General features: G+C 36.4%; 2 protein-coding genes across 2 annotated transcripts in view; both read right to left on the reverse strand.

Moving 5' to 3' along the window:
- LOC134665810 (ATP-binding cassette sub-family D member 3) overlaps positions 1–12,490 on the reverse strand; it is a 30,487-nt gene extending 17,997 nt beyond the window's left edge. The window contains exons 1-7 of the mRNA XM_063522798.1: positions 12,256–12,490; positions 11,862–12,116; positions 10,273–10,342; positions 9,836–9,933; positions 1,796–1,976; positions 648–717; positions 183–277 (exon numbers count right to left, since the gene is read on the reverse strand). Of these exons, the coding sequence (XP_063378868.1) occupies positions 183–277; positions 648–717; positions 1,796–1,976; positions 9,836–9,933; positions 10,273–10,342; positions 11,862–12,116; positions 12,256–12,362 (876 nt within the window). The 5' untranslated portion in view covers positions 12,363–12,490. The remainder of the gene's footprint in view (positions 1–182; positions 278–647; positions 718–1,795; positions 1,977–9,835; positions 9,934–10,272; positions 10,343–11,861; positions 12,117–12,255) is intronic.
- A 3,751-nt stretch (positions 12,491–16,241) lies between these two features.
- On the reverse strand, positions 16,242–18,388 carry LOC134666314 (catalase-like). The gene is made up of 2 exons (XM_063523462.1): positions 18,171–18,388; positions 16,242–17,707 (listed from the first exon to the last, which is right to left on the reverse strand). Exons 1-2 carry the CDS (start codon positions 18,270–18,272, stop codon positions 16,262–16,264), a joined length of 1,548 nt encoding a protein of 515 aa, XP_063379532.1. The 5' UTR covers positions 18,273–18,388; the 3' UTR covers positions 16,242–16,261.
- Between the last annotated feature and the right edge of the window lie 6,288 nt (positions 18,389–24,676).

Below are 24,676 nucleotides of genomic sequence, written 5' to 3' on the forward strand. Positions count from 1 at the left end.
AAACAATGACAACTAATTTTGTAATTGTTTTAGTTATTGTATTTTACTTGTTGCAGATATGTACCTATTTTTAATCTTAATAAATATTGTATTAAATTTTGTAATTATGTTGACAATGTCAAACATACGCAGAAAATATGCTGTGTTAAAATATTTACAAGAATTCTTTGAAGATTATTTACCTGATAGAAAGCGATTTCTTCCGAATTCGTGATAAGCCTGGAGTTTACGTATCTAAATTCGCCTTCTAATTTTTGTTCTTGGACGGTGAGACGAGCTATAAATGAAAATAGTAGATTTTACAATACTATGGTTAGTTTTTTTTAGTATTAGAAAGAACTTGCAAGAAGGTAAGCGATCTTGACATGTCTTTTAATTGAAAAACGCTTTTAAAAAATCAAAAATCTATTACTTATGAAAGCAGAAGAATATAAATGATCGTATTAGATTCATAATTGTTACATATTTGCCGTAACTTATTTTAAAAATGTGTTTTTCAATTAAAATACACATCAAGATTGTTTACCTTATTTCTAATGCTAAAAAAACGAACTATAGTTCAGAGCTTTGTTAAAATTAAATACAAGAGTTCTTTAATACGATGCTGTGGTTCTTGATATAATCCAGTCTTTTTATGTTTAACTAACCTGTAGGCTTTCTGAGGTATGTCAGGAACACACCTGACACCAGGAGGTACGCCATCATTATTCCAGGAGTCTGAAATTAAATAAATAAGATATATATTAATATTTGCGAGAGTCTGGACAAAATTAACACCGAGACGAGTGGAAAAAAGAGAGGGGATGGCTTTGCTTACCAGTGGGACACACTGGGCTCTTAGTATATAACAATATTTGCAGATTAATGATTTTCCACCATCGTTTTGGTTAGGTTAGGTACGTATAGTACCATTAGATATACATTTTGTGTCATCAGTCACCTATCACTTCACTCAACAGTCCCTTATATGTATTAATAACAGTAGGTAGCGTACATTTCTGTGGGATTCATTCACAAGTTCAAGACACATTTGTGTTTGTCAAGATCACTTAGCAAAAGATACTTACACTGACGCCCAGATTAACGGTAAGCCTGTACAGATAGATGCCAATGTCCAGGATCGGCTTGCTGATGTTGCTGTACAGGTCCACGACGGTCTCGCAGAACTTGTCAATGTCCGTGGTGAGCAGTTGGTCCGCGTTCGATATCCGGTTGTCCAGGTTCGTCACTTGGCAACAAAAGATACTTACACTGACGCCCAGATTAACGGTAAGCCTGTACAGATAGATGCCAATGTCCAGGATCGGCTTGCTGATGTTGCTGTACAGGTCCACGACGGTCTCGCAGAACTTGTCAATGTCCGTGGTGAGCAGTTGGTCCGCGTTCGATATCCGGTTGTCCAGGTTCGTCACTTGGCAACAAAAGATACTTACACTGACGCCCAGATTAACGGTAAGCCTGTACAAATAGATGCCAATGTCCAGGATCGGCTTGCTGATGTTGCTGTACAGGTCCACGACGGTCTCGCAGAACTTGTCTATGTCCGTGGTGAGCAGTTGGTCCGCGTTCGATATCCGGTTGTCCAGGTTCAACACTTGGCAACAAAACATACACTGACGCCCAGATTAACGGTAAGCCTGTACAGATAGATGCCTATGTCCAGGATCGGCTTGCTGATGTTGCTGTACAGGTCCACGACGGTCTCGCAGAACTTGTCTATGTCCGTGGTAAGCAGTTGGTCCGCGTTCGATATCCGGTTGTCCAGGTTCGTCACTTGGCAACAAAACATACTTACACTGACGCCCAGATTAACGGTAAGCCTGTACAGATAGATGCCAATGTCCAGGATCGGCTTGCTGATGTTGCTGTACAGGTCTACGACGGTCTCGCAGAACTTGTCTATGTCCGTGGTGAGCAGTTGGTCCGCGTTCGATATCCGGTTGTCCAGGTTCGTCACTTGGTAGTATGTGAAGCCTCTGGAACGGGGAATAATATTCCTGTTAAGTAGTTAACTAGTATAAAATCCATACCCGAAGGGTGACAAGTGTAAAATTCCATGATTTAAAAAAATAACATTGTAAAAATATGTAAACATTTGAGGTGCTAATCCGATTATTCCGATTATTTAGCTTTGTTGGTTTGTGACTTTGTAGCTGATCTCATTCGTCTGTTTTAGAGGTTTAGACTCCGTCACCGCAATGGGAAATTTTATATCAACCATCGCAAAAATAAATAATTACCTGCCAATAGTAAGAAATTTTCCAACAAATAAGCTGTAATAGCACAAAATTACGTCATAAAAGCGATATAATCCGTTTCAATCGTGTTAGTTAAACGTTAAAATGGAAATGTATTCAAATTTTAAGGTTTCGTTGCATTTATAATAGGGTCTGGGTGTAATTATTTATAGAAATGTGGTTTACATATTCTCCTTTACCGGTTATGCGTCACGGTTTAATTTTTAGCTTTATTTTATAGTAGAACCAATTTTAATTATTTTTCTAAATGTAGAAATCCACATTGCTTAGGGTAAGACATACGCTAATACTCTAATTTTGAAAATACACTCCCCGGAGGGGGGTAAAATGACCGTACCTATTCGACGCGAGTGTACTCTGGGGCACAGGCATAGCTATGTCTGTTTTATTTTACTATGAAGTACTGCCATAGTAAACAGTATGGAGCGCTCATTTGTTACTTACATAGAATATTATTATGTATGACGTTACTTTATAGTTAAAACTCAAACAAACAGACTATTCAATTGTCAATATAAAATAAAATAAATATGTATGTGTCAATATTTTCATTAACCCTTTACCAGGCTATGGGATATATATTTCCCACATACGGCACTGTCTTCTGACAAACATGTGTTCTATTTTCAATGAGTAAATTCGATTGTTATTTTTGAAACGTCAGCCTGGTAAAGGGTTAGACATAGAAGTACTTCACTAGTCAAAACAAACAGACTATAGTGTGTCAATATTTTCATTAACCATTTACCAGACTAAGGAAAAGGAAAATATATTTCCCACATACGGCACTTCAAACAAGTGTTCTATTTTCGTTGAGTAATAGACCGGGAGATAGTGACACATTTTACTGGGTCATTTGTACCAGTATGGCGGTTCGTCAGGGGTCTAAGCACGTAATGAAGGAAAAAAAAATGATGGTCATAGCGCTGGTACCGGCGGCCCAATCGCGTGGGCGTTAGTCGAACGTGTCGGATAAAATACGAGTGTCAAACGATTTGTTCCACAAAAATCCTCGTATTTTCCGATAGTCCATAAAAAAGAAGTAGGCGGTAGCGTAATGCCATACTTCTCCGGTGTGACTTACAGCCCGCCATACTGAGGAGAACACATTAATTAAAAAAAAACAATTCAACCATTTGTGCCAAGCTAATTTTTGCACAGGTGATCATCGTCGAGCAGCCATTCATGGACATCACCATGCCATACTCTTCGGACGGTTCCAAATGGCCGCCATACCGCCGCAAGGGAGTTATTTTTTTTTGCTAAACGATTTGTACCAGAATTGCATTTAAATTTTTGGAAAGTATTTGATAAAATGTGACCGTTATTATAATTGCCATACTTATACTAGGGGGAAAAAGTGCTGCCATACTTGAAAAACTTATTTAATCGACACGTTTCAAAAATACGACTATGTATACGTAAAATAATTTTTTACAGCATGGCATCATCTTATTCTGTTTGTTTGGATACAATTATACCTAAAAAAAACGGGACGGACGACTGTGAGACTTAAGCCAAGACTTAAAACAAAAAAATATTTTTTGACGATTTGTACCAGTATGGCATTTGGATTTTTGGAAATTATATGATGCAATGTGACCATTATTATATTTGCCATACTTCTAATAGGGGGAAAAAGGGGCACCATACTTGAAATAAAAAAAAAAAATGTACACATTTGCCACCTCCTACAGGTATGGCATTATGAGATTTCCATTTATGATCACACAGAAAGTCTTGAAAAAAAATTTGAAGATGGTACAAATCGTTTAGCAATAAAAAAAAATTAACTCCCTTGCGGCGGTATGGCGGCCATTTGGAACCATCCGAAAAGTATGGCATGGTGATGTCCATGAATGGCTGCTCGGCGATGATCACCTGTGCAAAAATTAGCTTGGCACAAATGATTGAATTGTTTTTTTTTTTAATTAATGTGTTCGCCTCAGTATGGCGGGCTGTAAGTCACACCGGAGAAGTATGGCATTACGCTACCGCCTAGTTCTTTTTTATGGACTATCGGAAAATACGAGGATTTTTGTGGAACAAATCGTTCGACACTCGTATTTTATCCGACACGTTCGACTAACGCCCACGCGATTGGGCCGCCGGTACCAGCGCTATGACCATCATTTTTATTTCATTCATTACGTACTTAGACCCCTGACGAACCGCCATACTGGTACAAATGACCCAGTAAAATGTGTCACTATCTCCCGGTCTATAAATTCGATTGTTTATTTTGAAATGTCAGCGTGGTAAAGGGTTAAACATAGGACGGCAATTCACGTGCATTTATTAGCATATCGTTAAACTTGACTTGACACTGACGCCAACCAACAAGTTCCTAATTAAGTTATTTAAAGATACATTAATTGTTCTCTCCGTGACAGGTTGCGTTACAAAAAACCTGTTTGCAGAATCACGGCACTGCTCCGCACGTACACATAGACCTTAGACTTATGACACGACTGATGAGTCAAAGATTATGCAATGCTTTGATTTCAATCAAACTCGGAAAATGTTAAACACAAAACTAAACTATGAAGTAAATCCATGAGTAAGGACTAGATATAGTAAATCAAATATAATTTTTTAAATATATAATATATATCCGTACATGGCCATTTTTAAACATTTTTTTTCTCACCTTAAATCTGCAATCTAGCCATAAACAGATGGTTTGTTTATTTTTTTTTAAGTTACTAAACAGGTTTCTGGCTAATTCGTTGCAGTGGTTTTGAAGTATTTCCTTGTACTTTTTGCAGTATTCGTTTACCTGTTGTTTTATAGTTGGTATTTAGTTTACTACAACGCTACGTTCCATAGATCGATATTTTTAATATTTAGTTATTTTATGCAACTGTCGATGTCGCATAAGCGATCGTATCTTTTGATTGCGTTGACGTGGAGTAAGTAGACGTAGACTTTTGATATTTGAAAGGATAATATTTAAATATGGACAGCAGATTTTAGAATCAGATATAAATTAAATTAAAAAGAGTCATGCCAGGTAGACAGTTAAACATACGGACAAAGAAGTGATTATAAAAAAAAATCTTCAAACTGAATGTACCCAGTTGAATGTGTCATAAAATAAAAGGATCACTATTTTTGTTACAACCTGTAAATATTAGGGGTTCTTTTTTCCTTTTAAGCTGCGAAGGTTACAGTCTAAGCGCCTTAGATAACTATTTTTTTATGTGATAGTCGCTAACGAGTAGTTGAGCCGCCTGATGGGAAGCGGTCATCATCGCTCATGGACACAAGCAACATCAGAAAAGTCAATGCGTTGCCGACCCTCGAGAGCTAGTTCAATTTCTTAGTTCTGTTATGATCATGATAGGTATCTTTAAGTTTATTATGATTGCATAATTTCTTGTTAGACTTTGCACGTCTATTAATTCAGTTAGACTATGCTAGCGCTCTACGAGTATTAGCATCAAAATCACCTACCATGCTTAGAGGTCTGAATAAATCATTGAACTCTTCCGTGCAACAGTTATTCGCGCTTAATATTATCTAATCTTCAATAACATTCACTACTATGTGCGAGTGTTTAATGTGGGATAATATGTATACAAAAGCATTCCAGTTAATATTGAAAAATGTGAGATAATGTCGAATAGTCATGTCAGACATTGCGAATTTCTAAAAACTTTAAGGCCATCTTAGAACGTTTCTTCCGACGATTTAGCGTCACTACGATAATAAGCACAAACACAAATAAATGACATTATGCATAACTATTAAGATCAAATGTAGACTTAGCCTCCTTTAGTATGTTTACACAAATAATGTATTCTATTCATCAATATCAATATTTGGTAATGACAAAATCGCCGTGGCAAATATTTATATACAAATACTGGATACGATTCGCACGTCGTTCCGATGTGTGGGCGGGATGTCTCTATAAAGTGCATAGCATTGTATCGCTCAAACATCGGAGTGACGTGCGAATCGAATATAGTGTGCGCCTAAAGAGCGGAAATTTTTGACACTTAGCTTCGATTCATAGCGACCACGAGTATTTTTTTTAATGTGTATGTACCTAATTTACTGTTCTAGCTTCCTTAATCAATCGCTTCTTCGTAGTATCGGTATACCTACCTAGTAAATCGTATGTGATTATTCTATCTCTGTATCTACACAATAAAACGACTTTGCATCTATTAAGGCTCATTGTTTTAGTACATTCTGACAATTAATTGTATTACCTTGATGTGCGTCATACTTACGTTAGGTATATATATTACGACATAATACATATTCGTAAAAAAACTGCGGTCAGAAAGTTTATAGAGCAACTACTGTTTCCTATCAATAAAAGTCTACTAACTGCTTCTTGGAGAAATACCTACAGTTATGGTGGTACCAGCAATCATTCAGTTCTTATTAGCATCCCAGTTTCATGACTGATTTCATGGATATTTTTTTACGAAAGTCAATACGGAGCTTTGTCAGATTTTTGTGGAATTTTATAACTAATCTTGGAATAGAGCTAGAACTGAACATCAATCTATCAACTTGAACTGAATGTTGCCAGTACTTTGGTTTTGTACTTTTAAATAGAACTATCGATCAAAAAGCTTCTTTATTTAGTTACAAACAGAAATTAAAAACAGCCGATTCGGTTTCGTAACACAAATTCATGTTAATAACGCGAGTCTAAAGTATAACGAATCGACCCTTGAACCCACGTTAACGCTTGTAATTAAATTGAACACAAACATGATTCACATATGACAGCTCTGAAGGACCTTAAATTAAGGTAATATAATCGATAATAGCGAGAGCCAGGTAATTTGATGAACAACTTGGCTATTCAACGCAACACCTTAGCTTTTTTATTGATTCCAAACCCCCCTACCGCCACAGATTAATAATAATAATAATGCCCCCGCGGGGGCAGCTTGTGGCGAGCTGACGGTGAGTGGCGACACCGCGGACCCCTATTCCAGAGGGTCCTGTCATCTGGCCCTCGCCTCTGTGCTTGCCTTCACCGGCCGGCCAGAGTGGAGTCGCAAGAGCGGGACCTATGCTCAAGGTTGGAAGTGTAAAATGTCATAACGCCGGCGGCCTGCTGAACGCATTACCGGGATCTGCCACGTGTATCCCTTGCTTTTAGATTAAAGTGTCTTAAAGGGCCTCTGCGCTGTTGGCTTCGGCCCCACGTACGCCTCCCAAAGGTCCGGGACCCCATGGTCCCGAGATGTGGAAAAGACATACAAATAATAATGCTACCGCGAACTCCCGAGTTCGCAAATTGTGGACATCTTTCTCTGTCACTCTAATTACGTCTTAACTGGAGTAAAAGAGAAAGATGCCCGCAACTGGCGAACTTCGGTGTACGCGGTAGGCCCCCAGAGCCGTAGGTGTTTAATGACTTGATCGTCTGCGGAGTTAACACTAGGGTGTTTATGAGCCATGTTACATACGCATCTAGTGTGGTTTCGCTCATAGACACCCGCACCACTAGAGGGATTGTAAGTGCGTCGCCGGAATTTAAGATGGGAGTATGCTCTTTTCTTGAAGGTTTCAAGGTCGTATCGGTCCGAAAATACTACAGGCGACTGTTCATTCGGTTTAGCCTTGCGAGTTGCGAGGCAGGAAGTTTCTGGAGAAACGCACAGTTGAGGACTGCCAACCATCTTTAATATAATATAATCGTATGGCAAACATATTGTTATAATAGAAACGAAAAGTAATTAAATGTCAATGCCAACCATCTAAGTGGTGAAGATGGAAATGTTGTCGCGTACGTGGACAAAGTCACGGGTAAAGGCCAGTGTTTACATAAATTAAGCTTAAAATCGATAAATACGCGAGACAAATATAAAATTTGTCTATGGGAACATATATCTCTAACTGTACTAAGATAATATCTGTTTTGTAAAGTGAAATGGCTGACCAATTAAATTTTATTACTTTTAATAACCAGTAATAAAACAAAAGGGCAAGTACGAGATACCGTAATCGTAGGTCACTTAAGTTTAAAGGGGCAACATTGCCCACACTTAATATAGTAACATTTTTAACTTTAAACTTACAAAAATGTATCATTTAAAAGCAAAGTAAAATTTTAATTGACACTTTTACAAGTATACCTAACTAAAACTACGAGTAATATAAACTTTTTTATTTTGATCTTGCCATTTTCGTTGTGGCATATACGGCGTTACAGTCGCACAAAGGGCAAGGGTTATAACCGCGAAAATCGTAGTTCGCAAATTGCGGGCATTTTTCTCTGTCAGTCTTATTACTCCTTCATTGGGAGTAAAAGCACAGAATAAATAATACTACTAGGTACAGAAGACTCACTCTCTAACCAAACGCGTCTGTCACGATTAGTGATGTGCCGAGAGTAAAATACCATTACCGGTATTTTACCATTTGGGAATATTACCAGTAAATTACCATTCTTCCCGGTAATATTCCCAAAAGCGGGTAATTTACTCGTACTTGATCGCTTACGTTATAATTGAATTAATTTAATTTGAAACATGTAGAAATGGTTTAATTATCTTTACGTCTCTTCCACTCGTAGCTTCAGCTATCTCTTTCACTCAATCTTAGCGGAGTTGCGAAGCAATGTAGTATTACGCTGTATCCCGAACTGGGCTATAACCGCAAAAACCAAAGTTCGTCAATTGCGGAGGTGTTTTTCTGTCACTAAAGTAAATAAAAAAAATGAAATAAAAAAATTTATAAAATAAATAAAAAATAAAGCAAAAAAAAAAAAACAAAAAAAAACAATAAAATAAATCAAATAAATATACACCCTCAAAATAAGAATATTATTTTATCAATCTTATTAAGCTATAAAAAATTAACACTTAACATATAAAAACAATGTCATTGTACTACAGTACTACACCTTACCTACTCACAATGAAATTTTGATGATTATTATTAAATCAATGTGATTTTTACATTTTCGTTTTAGTTTTACTAAAATTGTTATTATTCATTGAGTGGTTTTGACTGGAACTGGTTTTGACTATGCCCACTTGCCCAGACAAGGGGAATACTTCCTAGTAATATTGGTAAAATACCGAGTAACATTGGGAAAATTACCGGTAGTATTGGGAATTTACTAGAAAAGTAAACCTATGTTGATTTTTTGCACTTCGTATGATGCATTTGTTGACAAGTAATGATTTAATGTAAAACAACTTATGTTGACATTTACTTAATTTGAATATTACCGTAAATTACTGATTCTGGGGAATCTTACCGGTAACATTACTGGGAATTTTCCCACCTTGGGTATTTTACCGGTAACGGCACATCGCTAGTCACGATCAGCACAGATATGGCCGCTAGGTGGCGACAGCGCCACGCGCGGCTTATGGCAAACCCCAAAATTGGGGTTGAATGGATGGACTTTTAGCTACCTGTAGCAAAGCGACGAAATCGCGGAGTGAGCCACGCCTGGTAAAAGCGAAAGATCCCCGCAATTTGCGAATTTCGGTTTACGCGGTAGCCCCTAAGGTACCAAGATTACATATACATACTGATACCGATTGCAAATATTATGAGATAAAATGTGATTAGTGATTCTGATTACTTACTTCATGTATTGCTGGTATAAATATAGTGAAAGGTTCGTCCGTATTCTTAATTTACATTCTCCTATACTCCATTTCAATACATTGTTGACTATTGATATCTGAAATGAAAAATACAAATACATAGGGTATTTGTAACAATTTCAGTGTTTAAATAATGCATTTAATCTATTCTTTATTCAAACAAACACAAGTATAAGTCTACTTCCAGCTAGCTATGCCAAGACATACTGTTACATAGTACCATACACATATATATGCCATTATCTATGAAAAGGGACCTTATTGTCGATGGCGCTTACGCCATTATTAACGATGCTTCGATATGAATACAATGCCGCGCGACGCTGTGCGGCGTAAGCGCCATCGACAATAAGGTCCCTTTTCATAGATTGCCCCATATACACTTTTGAGAGAGTTGTTAATAGCCAAATACTTACCAATGGCATTGCGGCAAAGAACTGCAGCAATCTGGTTTTGAACTCCTGCTTGTTCATTGTGATAATAGCCCTGAAAAAAAAAAGAAATTTAGATTTAAGTTTATCCTTTATCTATTTAACGTGCAGTATTTTTAAAGGGGTCCTTTAACAAATACTGAAAAAAATCATGAGCACGTACATAATTAGGCTACATACATAAAAAGGGGATAAAACTCCTGAAGGTTACATTATAATAAGATACCCATTGTTTAATTGCTTACAGAATACTTCATAATCAGGAAAAAACCATATTTATTTATTTTTTGCTTCTTTTGTTCTCAACATCATATAAAGTTATTTTTTGGGTTACTTCATGCTCACTGTTTATAGATACTCTTCTATCCTCTTTCATGAGGAAAAATAATGAATGTTGTTGAAGTAAATGATTAAAATGATAAATAGTTGTATTACTATAAAAAGCCAAACAAAAATAAATAAATCACGATAAATCAAGATTCAAGTGTGTAAATTGATGATATAGCATCATGACCATTCTCTAACCCTTTACCAGGCTGACATTTCATAAATGACAATCGAATATCAGTCTTACTCGTTTAAAAATAGAACACACATTTGAAGTGCCATATGTGGGAAATATATATCCCTTAGCCTGGTAAAGGGTTAAAATGTGTCAATATGGAGTAACTAAAGGTACATTTTTTGTTTGTTCTCACTTTTCATGTTTTCTACTGAATCCAAATATACCATGTCTGCAATGTCATTCCTCATTGTTTTATTCATGTAACTGACCTGTGCTCTGATAGCCAAGTTTGGAATAATTAAGTTGTAGAATGACATTGTAATATAATATTACAAAATTCCTGTTGCCAACTGTCTAGAATATACATACTTAGATTCAATTATTAAGTTGTTTTAATATGCATATTTTTTTCTTACATATTTGAATAGTTAAATTAGTAAATTGCCATTACTTTACTTTAAACATGATCGTGTATTTTATAAAATACCTGCACTGCTTATCAAAATAGTAATTTAAAATTATATTGTCAATATGTCAATGTTTTTTAGCAAGTTGTGGCAAAATATAACTCTTATTTACATTCAATGGCTCGTAGCAAAATTGATTCTCATGATTAAAATAGATAAAAAAATAATTAGTGATATAATTGATAATATTAACACACAATTGAATGGTATTGTAAGCTGATAAATAAATATGAAATCTGATAATTGGAATATGTGGTTATTTTCTTGTCAGCTGTAAACAGTAGCCTTTGGTTCAAGTTTTCTACTGTCCATGTTTTTTTATGTTGGCAAGCGAACTTCTAAAATTTCCTATAGTAAATACATTAATTTTTAATTTGAAAAAAGAAAGAAAAGTATATAAATTTATTTAATGCCATAACATAGTACTTACTGTATGTATGTATGTCGCTTTATTGCACATAAACAGGTTTACATAAAATGGACAAAACAAAACAAAAATAAAAAAAATATGTACAAAGGCGAGCTTATCCCTAAAAGGGATCTTTTCCAGCTAACCTTTGAGAAAACGCGAAATCTTATCTTTGCTTTGCTTTTTAACTTACCCCTCTATTAGAGTAGTGTGCTGGATCAACCACAGATCGCACATGGACCTCGCTATCAGGGAGAAGGCGATCAGTGCCATGAAACCACTTTCCTTCGACCAAAACCCTGGCACCATAATCTTCCATAATGCCTTCAGTTCAGCAAAAAATCTGGCATCCACTTGAGCTTTAGGTAACTTTTTATGTCTCTCCTTTATCATATATTGAATCTGCTCTTCGGGCGATAAACGGCCTGGTCTTACTCGTTTACTTTGACTGCAAAATACAACATTTGTTAAATTCTCTTTATTCGCAGTCACCGAGGTATCAACGATGTAACGACACTTTCAATGATCTTGTTCTTGTCAACAATAAATGGAAAACCACTTACTTAACATCACTTTGTCAGTCTCACCTTGATTGGAGCGAGTTTTTAATCGCCCAAGCTCCGATTGCCGCGGATGCTGCGAGGGCGATTTTAACATCGGTCCTACTTGTGATCTTACTGAAATTCGGCGCCATGATTAATATAAAAAATTTAACACGTTAATTTCTAACAAGTAGCATCTAAGTTTAATAAACTTTTATCTAGTACGCAGCACTACAATTATGTGCACATCGCACGTCAATGAATATCGTCAAGTCAAACTTGAAAACTTGACGTCACGTCAATCTGACCGATGTGACGTTTAGTCATTGTTGCCGTAAGGAAAAATAATGAATTTAAAATTATTGCACACGGCGCGTGTTAATACGCATACTAAGATATTTTAAACGGGTTACGGTGGATTACTGGAGGACATATTCATATTCGTTTCATTATTGCTTTATGTGTACAAAAAGGTAGCGCAAGCAGTGGAAGTGTTATTTTAAACGTCAAACTTCTATGAAATTATTAGAAATTATGATAGACTAGACATAAAAATTCAAAATCGCTCTCCTTCTTGATTCGACTGGCAAATCATATTACTTTTTGGCAACCGGGTTTTTTAACCTAATTAGACCCCGCTGAATCCGAATTTGCCGGTTGCTCGATCGAAATCTTGACCGGAAGTGAGATATTTGACATTAAAGGTCCCTTTTTTTAGTTTTTCGTAAATAACTCTTAAACGGTGGCGCATAGCAAAAAAATTTCTATAACATAAGTAATCCGCATAAAATTGCCTACAAGAAAGATTCAGTACAATTTTTCGCTAGGATCAATATTCAAAGAGATATTAACGCGGGAAATGTAATTATAATCACTTCTAAGGTCCCTTTTTTTAGTTTTTCATAAATAACTCATAAACGGTGGCCAATATCAAAAAATGGTGTTAAACGATAATAATCTACACAAAATTTTAAACAAAACATATTCAGTACACTTTTCGCAGGGATCAATATTTAAAAAGATAATAAAAAGGGAAAGTTCTAGTATAAGGAATTCTAAGTTTCCTTGTTTTATTTATTCGTTAATAATTTGAAAAGTATGACTCATAGCATTAAAAATCTTATACATAAATAATAAACATAAAATTTCCTACAAGAAATATGTAGAACACTTTTCGCTAAGATCAATATTTAAAAAGACAAAGCAGCGGGTAAGTTATAAATAATCAATTTTAAAGTCCCTGTTTAGTTTTTTGTAAGTAACTCGTAAACGGTGTCCTATAGCAAAATAGGTTTTCAAGAATAAACTATCTACATAAAATTTCGTCCAAAAAATATCTGGAACACTTTTCTCTAGGATCAATATTTAAAGCGATATTAAAGGAAGAAAGTTAATTACAATCAGTTCACAGGTCACTTTTTTTTTAGTTTTTCGTAAATAACTCGCAAACGGACGCCCGTTGCAAAACAATATTATACATAAACATTAAACATTAAATTGTTCACAAAAAAGGTTGTGTACACTTTTTCGCTACGATCAGTATTTAAAGAGGTATTAAAGGGAGTAAGTTAATTGTAATCAATTTCCAGGTCCCTATTTTTAGGTTTTCGTAAATGACTCGTAAAATAAGGCTCATAGCAAAATAAGTTCATAATGTTCTTGTAAATAAATAATCGGCATAAAATTTTCTACGAAAAACATATTGAACACTTTTCTCTGGGATCAATATTTGACACGATATTAAAGAAAGAAAATTCATTACAATCAACTCACATATCACTTCTTTTTAGTTTTTAGGGTTCCGTACCTCAAAAGGAAAAAACCGGCCAAGCGCGAGTCGGACTCGCGTTGCAAGGGTTCCGTACATTACCCAAATTTCAACAATGTATTTTTTATATGTGAAACGCGAGTGAATTGCCTTTAAGAAACCCGTAGGGGTTGAATCATAAACTAATTGGTCCGACTCACGCTTGACTGCATATTTCTAACAAAACTTACAAAATAGTTTTTTTAATTAAAAAAAAACTATGTTGTAAGTTTTCGGAGTTTCGGAGATAAAGGGGGGGCTCTCCGAAACTACTGGGTCTAAAATTTTGAAAAAAACATACAAAATAGTTCTTTACCTATAGGTAACAGGAAAACCTATTAGAAATATGCATTCAAGCGCGAATCGGACATTACTTAGTTTTTGAACCGACCCCAACAGGATTTTAGAATAGGGACCTGGAAATTGATTACAATTAACTTACCCCCTTTAATACCTCTTTCAATATTGATCGTAGCGAAAAAGTGTACACAACCTTTTTTGTGGACAATTTAATGTTTAATTTTTATGTATAATATTCTTTTGCAACGGGCCACCGTTTACGAGTTATTTACGAAAAACTAAAAAAAAGTGAATTGTGAACTGATTCTTATTAACTTTCTTCCTTTAATATCGCTTTAAATATTGATCCTAGAGAAAAGTGTTCCAGATATTTTTTGGAGGAAATTTTATGGAGATAATTTATTCTTAAAAACCCATTTTGCTACGGGACACCGTTTAGGAGTTACTTACAAATAACTAAACAGGGACTTTAAAATTGATTATTTATAATTTACCCGCTGCTTTGTCTTTTTAAATATTGATCCTAGCGAAAAGTATTCTACATGTTTCTTGTAGGAAATTTTATGTTTATTATTTATGTATGAGATTTTTTTTGCTATGAGTCATACTTTTCAAATTATTAACGAATAAATAAAACAAGGAAACTTAGAATTCCTTATACTAGAACTTTCCCTCTTTATTATCTTTTTAAATATTGATCCCTGCGAAAAGTGTACTGAATTTGTTTTGTTCAAAATTTTGTGTAGATTATTATCGTTTAACAACATTTTTTGATATTGGCCACCGTTTATGAGTTATTTATGAAAAACTAAAAAAAGGGACCTTAGAAGTGATTATAATTAAATTTCCCGCGTTAATATCTCTTTGAATATTGATCCTAGTGAAAAATTGTACTGAATCTTTCTTGTAGGCAATTTTATGCAGATTACTTATGTTATAGAACATTTTTTGCTATGCGCCACCGTTTAAGAGTTAGTTACGAAAAACTAAAAAAAGGGACCTTTAATGTCAAATATCTCACTTCCGGTCAAGATTTCGATCGAGCAACCGGCAAATTCGGATTCAGCGGGGTCTAATTAGGTTAAAAAAACCCGGTTGCCAAAAAGTAATATGATTTGCCAGTCGAAATCGATTTTATGAAAATTAAAACCAGACTATGACGTATAAATGACACTTGCACTGCGTGGGCTTGGCGTGGGCTATCAAATCGCAGTTTATTTTTTATGCTTGGCAACATTTATATCTGTCAATTGATAGACCTTTTTATTTTTAGGGCGGGCTAGCGGCTCAATCATGGCTCAATCGGGTGCCCCCCCCCCCCCCCGCCCCTCCTTCTCGTCGTCAAAAATATAAAATGTCGGGATAAATATTCGGAAATCAGGAATTTTGTGAGGAAATTCTATATTTGTATCTGGTAACCCTATACATGTGTGACATAATGTGTATGTATGTCACATTCAGTGATTCAGTATTGGATTGGATAGTGTTGGATTAGGAGGATAGGCGTTGGATTTAAACTGATTGAAACTTGATTCACGCTTTTATTACCTAAGTACCTAATCTAATGAATATAAAAATCTAATCTTAAATATATTTTTGTCACTTCCAACCTCGATTCTGGGATTTTTTCCCGTTGATTTTGCCTTTGATATCAAAAACTAAGTTCAACTTGAGTACTAGTTGGTACTAGTTTCTACTATTTATTTTGATTCTATAAGCTCGGGTTAAATTACTTTTGACCAGCAGTATAAATATAAAATTGCAATAAGTTACACACTTCACATACCTATCTGATGTGATATGATAACATCACAGTAGGTAAGTATCTCCACAAATTACAAACTAATAATAGTTTCGAAACCACCACCCATATATAAAATAATCATTTGGTTAAAAAAGTTTACCTAGTCTAAACTCAATACAATTTCTTAGGTATTGTTGTAGTTAGTAATCGTAATCGTCATCATAATATTGCGTTCTATTAGCCAGTAAGCCTTTCTGAATCCTTCTACCTAAATCTGGATGTATGACTGTAAATAATTTCACCGCCCGATCTTGCAAATTTTTCGCCGCTCCTCCCAAGCTGAACAGGATATTTGCAACCAATCTACTTCGCTCTTCTTTTGTCATCTCTTGGGTGTACAGTTCTGCTGCTTGGTCAAAATTGTTGGGTAGGTCTTGGTATATTTCTATCAACTGCGGCCTTTTCGGATCCTTGTACGGTTGAGGACCGTTAAAAGTATTAGGAAAGTAGTTAGGAATATCACGATCGTTGTCCTTGAGTGGAGGTCTCCCATCTCGGTTATAAGCCAGCGCTTGTGTTTGAATAGGACAATTAACGGGTATTCTATTAAAGTTAGCCCCCAAGCGGTAATATTGAGCGTCCCTGTAAGCCATTCTTCTAGCTTCAAATACTTTATCGGGGGCACCAAGTATTCCCGGCACCAGATTTGTGGGACTGAAAGCTAATTGTTCGATTTCAGCGAAATAGTTAATGGGATTTTTGTTCAAAACAAATCTACCCACTGGTTTTAAAGGATAATCGTCTAAAGGAAGAGCTTTTGTGACGTCAAAAACATCAAAGCCAGCTTTCTTGACGTCTTCCAGTGTTAAAACTTGAATGCCGACTTTCCAACTAGGAGGGTTACCATTGGCGATTGCATTAAATAAATCTCTAGTAGCATAATCAGGGTCTTGTGCTGCTATTCTGCTGGCCTCTTCTGAACGTAAATTTTTAATTCCCGCATCAGGTACAAAGTGCCATCTAACGAACGTGGACTCGCCGTGCTTGTTGACAACTTGGTATGTGTGAATACCAAAGCCCGGCATGTGTCGGTATCCATCAGGGATTCCACGGTCTCCGAAAACGAGTAAAAACATATACAAGCCTTCTGGTCTTAGAGTCAGATAGTCCCAAAGCATGTTAACATCCATTAGGTTGGTGGCTGGATTACGCTTCTGAGTGCGTACGAAAGCTGTAAATAATAGAGGATCCTTATAAACGTAGATCGGCGTGGAAAATCCAGCGATGTCAAAATTACCGTCTTCTGTGTAAAATTTTATGGCAAATCCTCTTGCATCTCTTGATGTGTCTATTCCTCCTCGCTCAACGACAACTGGAGAAAATCTGGCGGCTACGGGAGTTTTCTTTCCTATCTGACTAAACATTTTGGCTTTGCAGATGTCGGTTATGTCATGGGTGACCTCGAAGTACCCAAAGGCGCCTCCGGCCTTGGCGTGGACTAGGCGTTCTGGGATCCTCTCTCTCACTAAATGGGTGAGAGAGTCCATGAAGTATTCGTTGAAGAGCAATGGTGAGTTTAATGTATTTGTGGCTTCTTTGTATTCTATAGGCGCTCCCGCACTCGCAGTCATTACACCTACGGGTTTCTGTAAATTAACAAATCTTGATGTTAGTTAAAGTTAAGCACAACACATTTAGAAGCTATAGTACCTACTTATAGGAATACGGAATATCTAATGAAATAACCAACACATTAGTTATTTAAATTAAGGAAATAAGTGAAAATCCATAGTTCGAACACAACATTAAAACGTTTTGTTTTCTATAAAATAATCCATATAGGTATGTATTAATCAAATGTCATGAGATGTCGCAGAATTCTAATCATTGATTATAATAATATCTTTAACACGTGAAAATGCTACATCATACATTAGGTACATACAACAAGGTGTAACAAAACTATTGGGTATCCGAAGGGCATAATCGGTATCGTATTCTGATAAGGAAAAAGTAATATTTTCCTCTCGTTTTTAAATAAGTTATAGTCTATTTGAATGACGGTGGAGCGTTTAAATTCTCTTATAATTAAAAACTATGTAAACTCACCCCCGTTTTCTGCTTAAACGTAATAATCTGTTGTGATGCGACATCTTGTTGCACTTTGGCTTCTGCCGCCACAAGTATCGCTAATACTATTACTTTTAACATTATACTCTTATTTAACAATATCGATTAATTTCTACGTCTAATCTACATTAAACTCGAATACCGTTTAGCCTGCTAACCGATTTGGGACTAGTGGAGCAATGCCACGGCCTTGCAGTCTTGACTGTCTTGACAATATGAAAGCTAACAAAAAACATAATACATAAGCCAAAACTTTCAGGTTTGCCCAATCACTCGCTGGGTGAAAGACAGTTTCAATGGTTTCAGTTTTGTTCGGATTGCAAACTTATTTTTATTGTGTCTATCGCAGTGGTTCCCAAATTTGACTGGGCTCCGACCCACGTAATAAAAACTGTCATTTTTGGGCCCTAACAAAGTTAGACGTTTTAAAAAGGGGGCATAACATATTATTGGTAACCACAGATATAATATATACCTATTGGAAACGCTCAGAGTTCCTAGTAGTTTCAGGGCCCACTTAATATTCGCTCGCGACCCACCAATGGGCCGCGACACTCGCGACCCATAGTTTGGGAAATACTGGTCTTTTGCATTCTTATTAGAAAAAAAGTACGAGGAGAGTGTTTGTTAATTATTAATTGGGTATTTTATTCAGGTAGGATGATTTCATTTACAGAGTCACGGTTGACGATAGCTATAGGTACATATTTAATAATTAGGTAGCCAGTTTGAAGAGATCTAGTTTGGTCCTTTGAACCGGATAGAACGTCCAAACTTTCAAATGCGTTTTAGGATTCTTAATTTCTTACACGACGTAGACGGAAATAATATTACCGTGAAACAAAATTAAAAGGAACTGTTGATTAAGAACCGCCGACTGAACTGAATGAAGAAGATGTTTATATCAAGTGTATTCATTTGTATGTAAGTTTTTGCCATGTCTTATTCATACTTTCATGTCATGATGGTAAAATGATTTATTTACATATGTCCAATATATGTATATACAGTAGTAATAAATACTAATACATACTAAACTAAATTAATAACAAATACATATCATGATTAGGTTATGGCATGCTATGATCAGTGACCAGTGACAAGCTACATAGCTTAATATAAATTGTATTTGTCGTAAATTTAAGAGTTAGACTCTTGTCGGTGTAGCTCTCTCCATTTGACTCTATCCAGGCCGCGTAGCCAAGACGCCAATCGCTAACGCTCCGTAGCGATCGATACGCAACTGTCACTGTCGCACTAATATGGAAGAGAGATAGAGAGACATAAAGTTTTTCGCTTTCGAAGCGATAGCGATTGCAACCTTGGCTAGGCCGGCAGGGCCGCCTCCTTGATTTCCTTATACGACATTGTATTTACCTAATTAATTTTGATATGTATATTGTTATAATTTGTTACATTTAGACTTTCTCAGGTGCGAAATCTCGGTGATTACTGATCCTTACCTACTGAGTAGAGTATATAATATAACACATCTTGTTAACTGGGTTCGGTGTTTTTTCTCAATGAAAAGTATTTTGTAGTAAAAAGTTTATTTGCTACGGATGATTAGTTTCGCACCAATTAGCGTAACCTCGAACTGGGGACCTACCGCAAAAACCGAAATTCGCCAATTGCGGGGATCTTTCTTTAGGCCTGAGTTACACTTGTAAGTTTTACTTACGTAAGTAGGGACAAAGCTATTTGTTAGAATGAGATAACGATATTCATCTCTCATTCTGTAGTATAGCCGTGTTCCTACTTACGTAAGTAAAACTTACAATTGTAACTCCGGCCTTACTCTCATTAAGACATAAGTAATTAGAGTGATGGAGAAAAATGCCCGCAGTTGACGAATTTGATTTTCGCCATTATAGCCCTGTTCTTATTATCTAGGAGCCGTTCTATAGGTAAATGTCTCGTGAGTCGTGACCTCAAAATAATATAGCTAATTTATTATTTTTTTCTTAGCCCGTTGAAGTGTCCCACGGCTGGGCAGACGTGACCCGCCCAGTCCCACTTCAGCCTGGCGGTCTTCTTCCCCAGACATTAGTTAAGATATTAATCTCTTATTGTAATTCTAATAAGGTGTATGTGAAGGGCATTGGGCTAGCGTGGGGACTACAGCCCAAGCCCTTTCGCGCATGAGAGGAGGCATGTGCCCAGCAGTGGAACGTACTTATATAGACTGAATTATTGTTATTTTATTATTAATATCTCTTTTTAACTCCATTAATAGGTATTATAATTTTTTGGAGCCTACCGTGTCCGGCTGCTGGGAAAATGCCTTCTTTACTGATCCCTATCTATCCAGTGTTGTGACTGGCAACTCATTCATGAATGAGTCCAGTTAATCCCGTTCATTTCTAACTCTAATTGTTACAAAAAAAGACTTCCTGTTGTATTGAAGGCTGTTGTTGTATTAGATTGATAAAATTAGAATATAGGCCCTTGGCATGGGCAATCAAATCACTATCATTTTCGTTATAAATAACAGTTGCCCTTCGTCAACGTATTTTTTTTACTTAACTTTTACATAACCTTAGGTATGTAGGTACCTAAAATACTTTCATTTTTATTGTATTTTTATTTTAGTGAAATACCACCCTAAATAACAATTGCGCATATATAAGGTATCAAAATCGTTGCAAACTTTTCTTGGTCTAACTCTAATAGCAATCACGCCTGTAAATTTACAATTGCATTGCTGCTCTTTGGCCACATTAGTGGCTGCTATTGTATAGGAGTAATAGTATTAAATATTAACATCACATCAGCGGTATACTTATATCGTGCGTACACCTACTGGTTCAAAAAAGTTATAGTTTCCATCTCGATTTTAATGATTTTAATAGTTATTTACGAAACAAGTGCTGAAAAGAGGAAATTTGAAACGAGTGGCGATAAATTAAAACACGACCGAGGGGAGTGTATTAAATCGACACGAGTTGTGAATTAAGTACCTATTCGCACGTGTATCGTACAACGTTTTACAGTGCTCTTTCCTGCACTAGTGTGGGACAATAGGGCCATATCTACTGTAAATTATGTTTTAATTAGTTTCATAGAAGAATCCTCATACTTATGTTTTTACTTTACTTTACTTTTACTGATATAAAAGTTATAAGTAGGTAGGTAGGTACCAGATCCCATTATTCGCGGTCGCGGTCCCATTTGCTGTCGCAGTCAGTGGCGGATTTGCAGTCTTTGCCGCCCTAGGCCCCAAGCCTTGTAGCCGCCCCTTTCTCAGCATCAGCACCCATCATATTGACTACATTTAGATCAGGCAACGAAAAAAATTATTATAGAAAGAAATGCTTGGGACACATTTTTTACTTAGTAACTTTTTTGGACTCGTAGGAGGTGAACATATCAAAAGTAGGGGGGTTTGGTTTGAAGGTCACATTTTTCGGTTTTTTGCTTATTATATCTCAGAAACTATACGTCCTTGTGACATGATCATAGGAACATAGGTTTTACGAAAAAAAATTACCAATAACATTGACTTTTTATGTACCTACAAAAACATTCAAAAAATCTAAAAAAGAAACATAAGAAAAACATTTTTTTTTGGCTATTTTCTTGAATAACTGCTAAACTATTTAATTATTTATCCTAAAATTATAAAAAAAAATATTTGACATTCTTCAGATTTGATATGTAACACGATATAGTTAGAAAAACTTTATTTTTATATTTTCTCATTTACCCAGCAAAATGGCCTCCATATTTAAAATTCATTTATTTACTTTACACGTCCATCTTTGGGTCACAAACTTACATATGTCCAGTCCAGTAGTTTCGGAGAAAATAGGCTGTGACAGACGGACAACCAGACGCACGAGTATAAGGGTTCCGTTTTTTCCTTTTGAGGTACGGAACCCTATAAACGGGGAACAAGGCGCGAAGGCGTCAACAATATGCGAAATCGACGCCACACTCGCGTTCGCGGCTTCGCGCCGCGATTCGCGCACAAGTGTGGAGGGCCCTCCAGATACTTATCGTAAAAATTGTAGCTTATAGTAATTGTAAATTTAACCAACTTTCATTTTGTATAATGATCATGTCGTTAGAACGCATAGTTTCCGAGAAAAACTGAAAAATGTGACCTTCAAACCTCTCTCTTCCCCCGGCTCAAGGGCTACGGCCGGGGACTTTTGATATGTTCATGCACCTCCTAGATAGTCCAAATAAAGTTAGGTACAAAGTCAAAAATTGTGTTTCAAGAATTTCCCTCTACTATAGAATAGAGGGAAATTCTACCTTTTTTGAGAATTCGTTGCCTGGCCTAATTTTGAGTTATTTTTTGTTATCATCAGCGAATTTTTTGTCACAATTTGCCGCCCCTAATATCTCGCCGCCCTAGGCCCGGGCCTACTGTGCCTTATGGGAAATCCGCCACTGGTCGCAGTATTGCACAATTCTGTGTAATTATACCGTTGCTGTTTCGCACAGAGTTTGTTAGAGGCCTTTTCATTTTTTTCGCTCTCATTACCATGCCGTTGAACTCTTGTGAATAAGTGATTCAGGCTATAGGAGTTTACTGACTTCAAACCACATTAAGTACCAGAAACTTACTGAGTATCATTTTTCTCCGTGGGTCAAATTAACGATTTCCATATTTTTAACAGCTCATCCCTAAATATATGTTCATGAACGGTCACATATCGATATCGCTTTGGGATTGTGACAGCTAATGGCTCCTCTACACGATGGGCCAACGCCGGCCACTCCAAGGGACGCAGCCATGCGGTAGAATGAGATAGCAATATCATTTGCTCCCTCTAACGCATAAATGCGTCCCTTGGAGTGGCCGGCGTTGGCCCATTGTCTAGAGGAGCCATAATACAGCTTCGTTGTGCTTAACAAACTCACACAAGCGTAGCCAGGTGTCCATATGCTACGGAGACTGCTTACCATCAGGCGGGCCGTAAGCTTGTTTGCCACTGACGTAGTAGAAAATAATTGTAAAGTAAGAATAGTTCGTTTTTTTAGCATTAGAAAAAACTTGCAAGAAGGTAAGCGATCTTGACATGTCTTTTAATTGAAAAACGCTTTTTAAAAATCAAAAACTATTACTTATGAAAGCAGAAGAATATGAATGATCGTATTAGATTAATAATTGTTACATATTTGCCGTGACTTATTATTAAAATGTGTTTTTCAATTAAAAGACACATCAAGATTGTTTACCCTTTTTCTAATGCTAAAAAAAACGAAAACTATGATTCTCCATTGTCTGCTTATGCTTATAACAACACCGGCAGGTAAATTAAAGAAAGGATATCGTCATGGAATGTCTTTTGTTATTGATTTTTCCATTTGAATAGCAAGTTTCATAGCAACTACGTAATCTGTAGGTACAATACGAGTAATGTTTATGGATCTGATAACGAAAAACTTGGAAAAAAATGCATAGCATTTCCTTGATTTCTTTTTTAATTAGCTTTGAAAATGGATTTGAAATACATGATTATTTTGATTATTTCCGAACTCAATCGAATTTTAATTTTAATCTTCAGGTTCGTTATTTTGAGTACCTAGGTAATTAAACTAATTAATGATAGGTCTAGTACCTAGATGACGTTTTAACGCCCACGATTTGAAATATATATTGTAAAACCCCTTTTTAAGTGAAAAATCGTTTTAACTACTTAAAATAAAACTAGTTTTAACTGAAATTAATTTTGAATGCCTCGGTAATATATTATATATAGGTACATCTGTTTTTAGAATTTCATGATACAGACGTAGAGCATAGGCTGAAGATAGTGAATTTTCTATATAGATTACAAAGTTTAACGCAAACCGCCATAGATACCTACCAATTTTGCCAAACGTGGCATATCACGAGCTGTCATAAAACAAGTCGAGTTGGCTATTTATTTATTTATTTATTTAAACTTTATTGCACATAAAATTATAAGTCCGGTCTCGGGGTAGCCTCATTCCCTAGAGACCGCGTCCCCAGGTGGCGGATAGGGGAACGCCCTCCCGGGCGAGGCAACTCGCCCGGAAGGCAGGAGGGAAATAAAATACCTCCCGCGGACCACAAGGCCGGAGAAGGACACTCCGAAATAAAACCTCGACGGTAGGCTCCTCTGACGTATTCGGAATCTAGGCTACTGGCGTACTGCGTATCTAGGTTGGGGTTCGCAGAAGAGATGGCGGCGGAGGAACCAGTTGGTCAACGGCGGCTCTCAGGCCTTCCAGGAAGGCTACAACCTTGGCGTCAGGTGGCAACCGGCCGTAAAACTTAAAGCCAACCTCAAAACTCCAAATATGGCAAGAACAAAAAAGAAAAGAGCGATTAATGCTAGGGCGTACCCCTTAGGCGACGACAAAAACCAAGGATGCAATAATAATGCTAGGGCGTTCCCCCAAAGCGACGGAGCCGTCACTAGGGAGACCAAAAGACAGCCTAAAATGCGTTTCGCCAGCTGGAACGTGGGCTCTATGACGGGACGCAGCGCAGAATTGAGCGAAGT

Source organism: Cydia fagiglandana, chromosome 7, assembly GCF_963556715.1.
Source record: "Cydia fagiglandana chromosome 7, ilCydFagi1.1, whole genome shotgun sequence".
Taxonomy (NCBI): domain Eukaryota; kingdom Metazoa; phylum Arthropoda; class Insecta; order Lepidoptera; family Tortricidae; genus Cydia; species Cydia fagiglandana.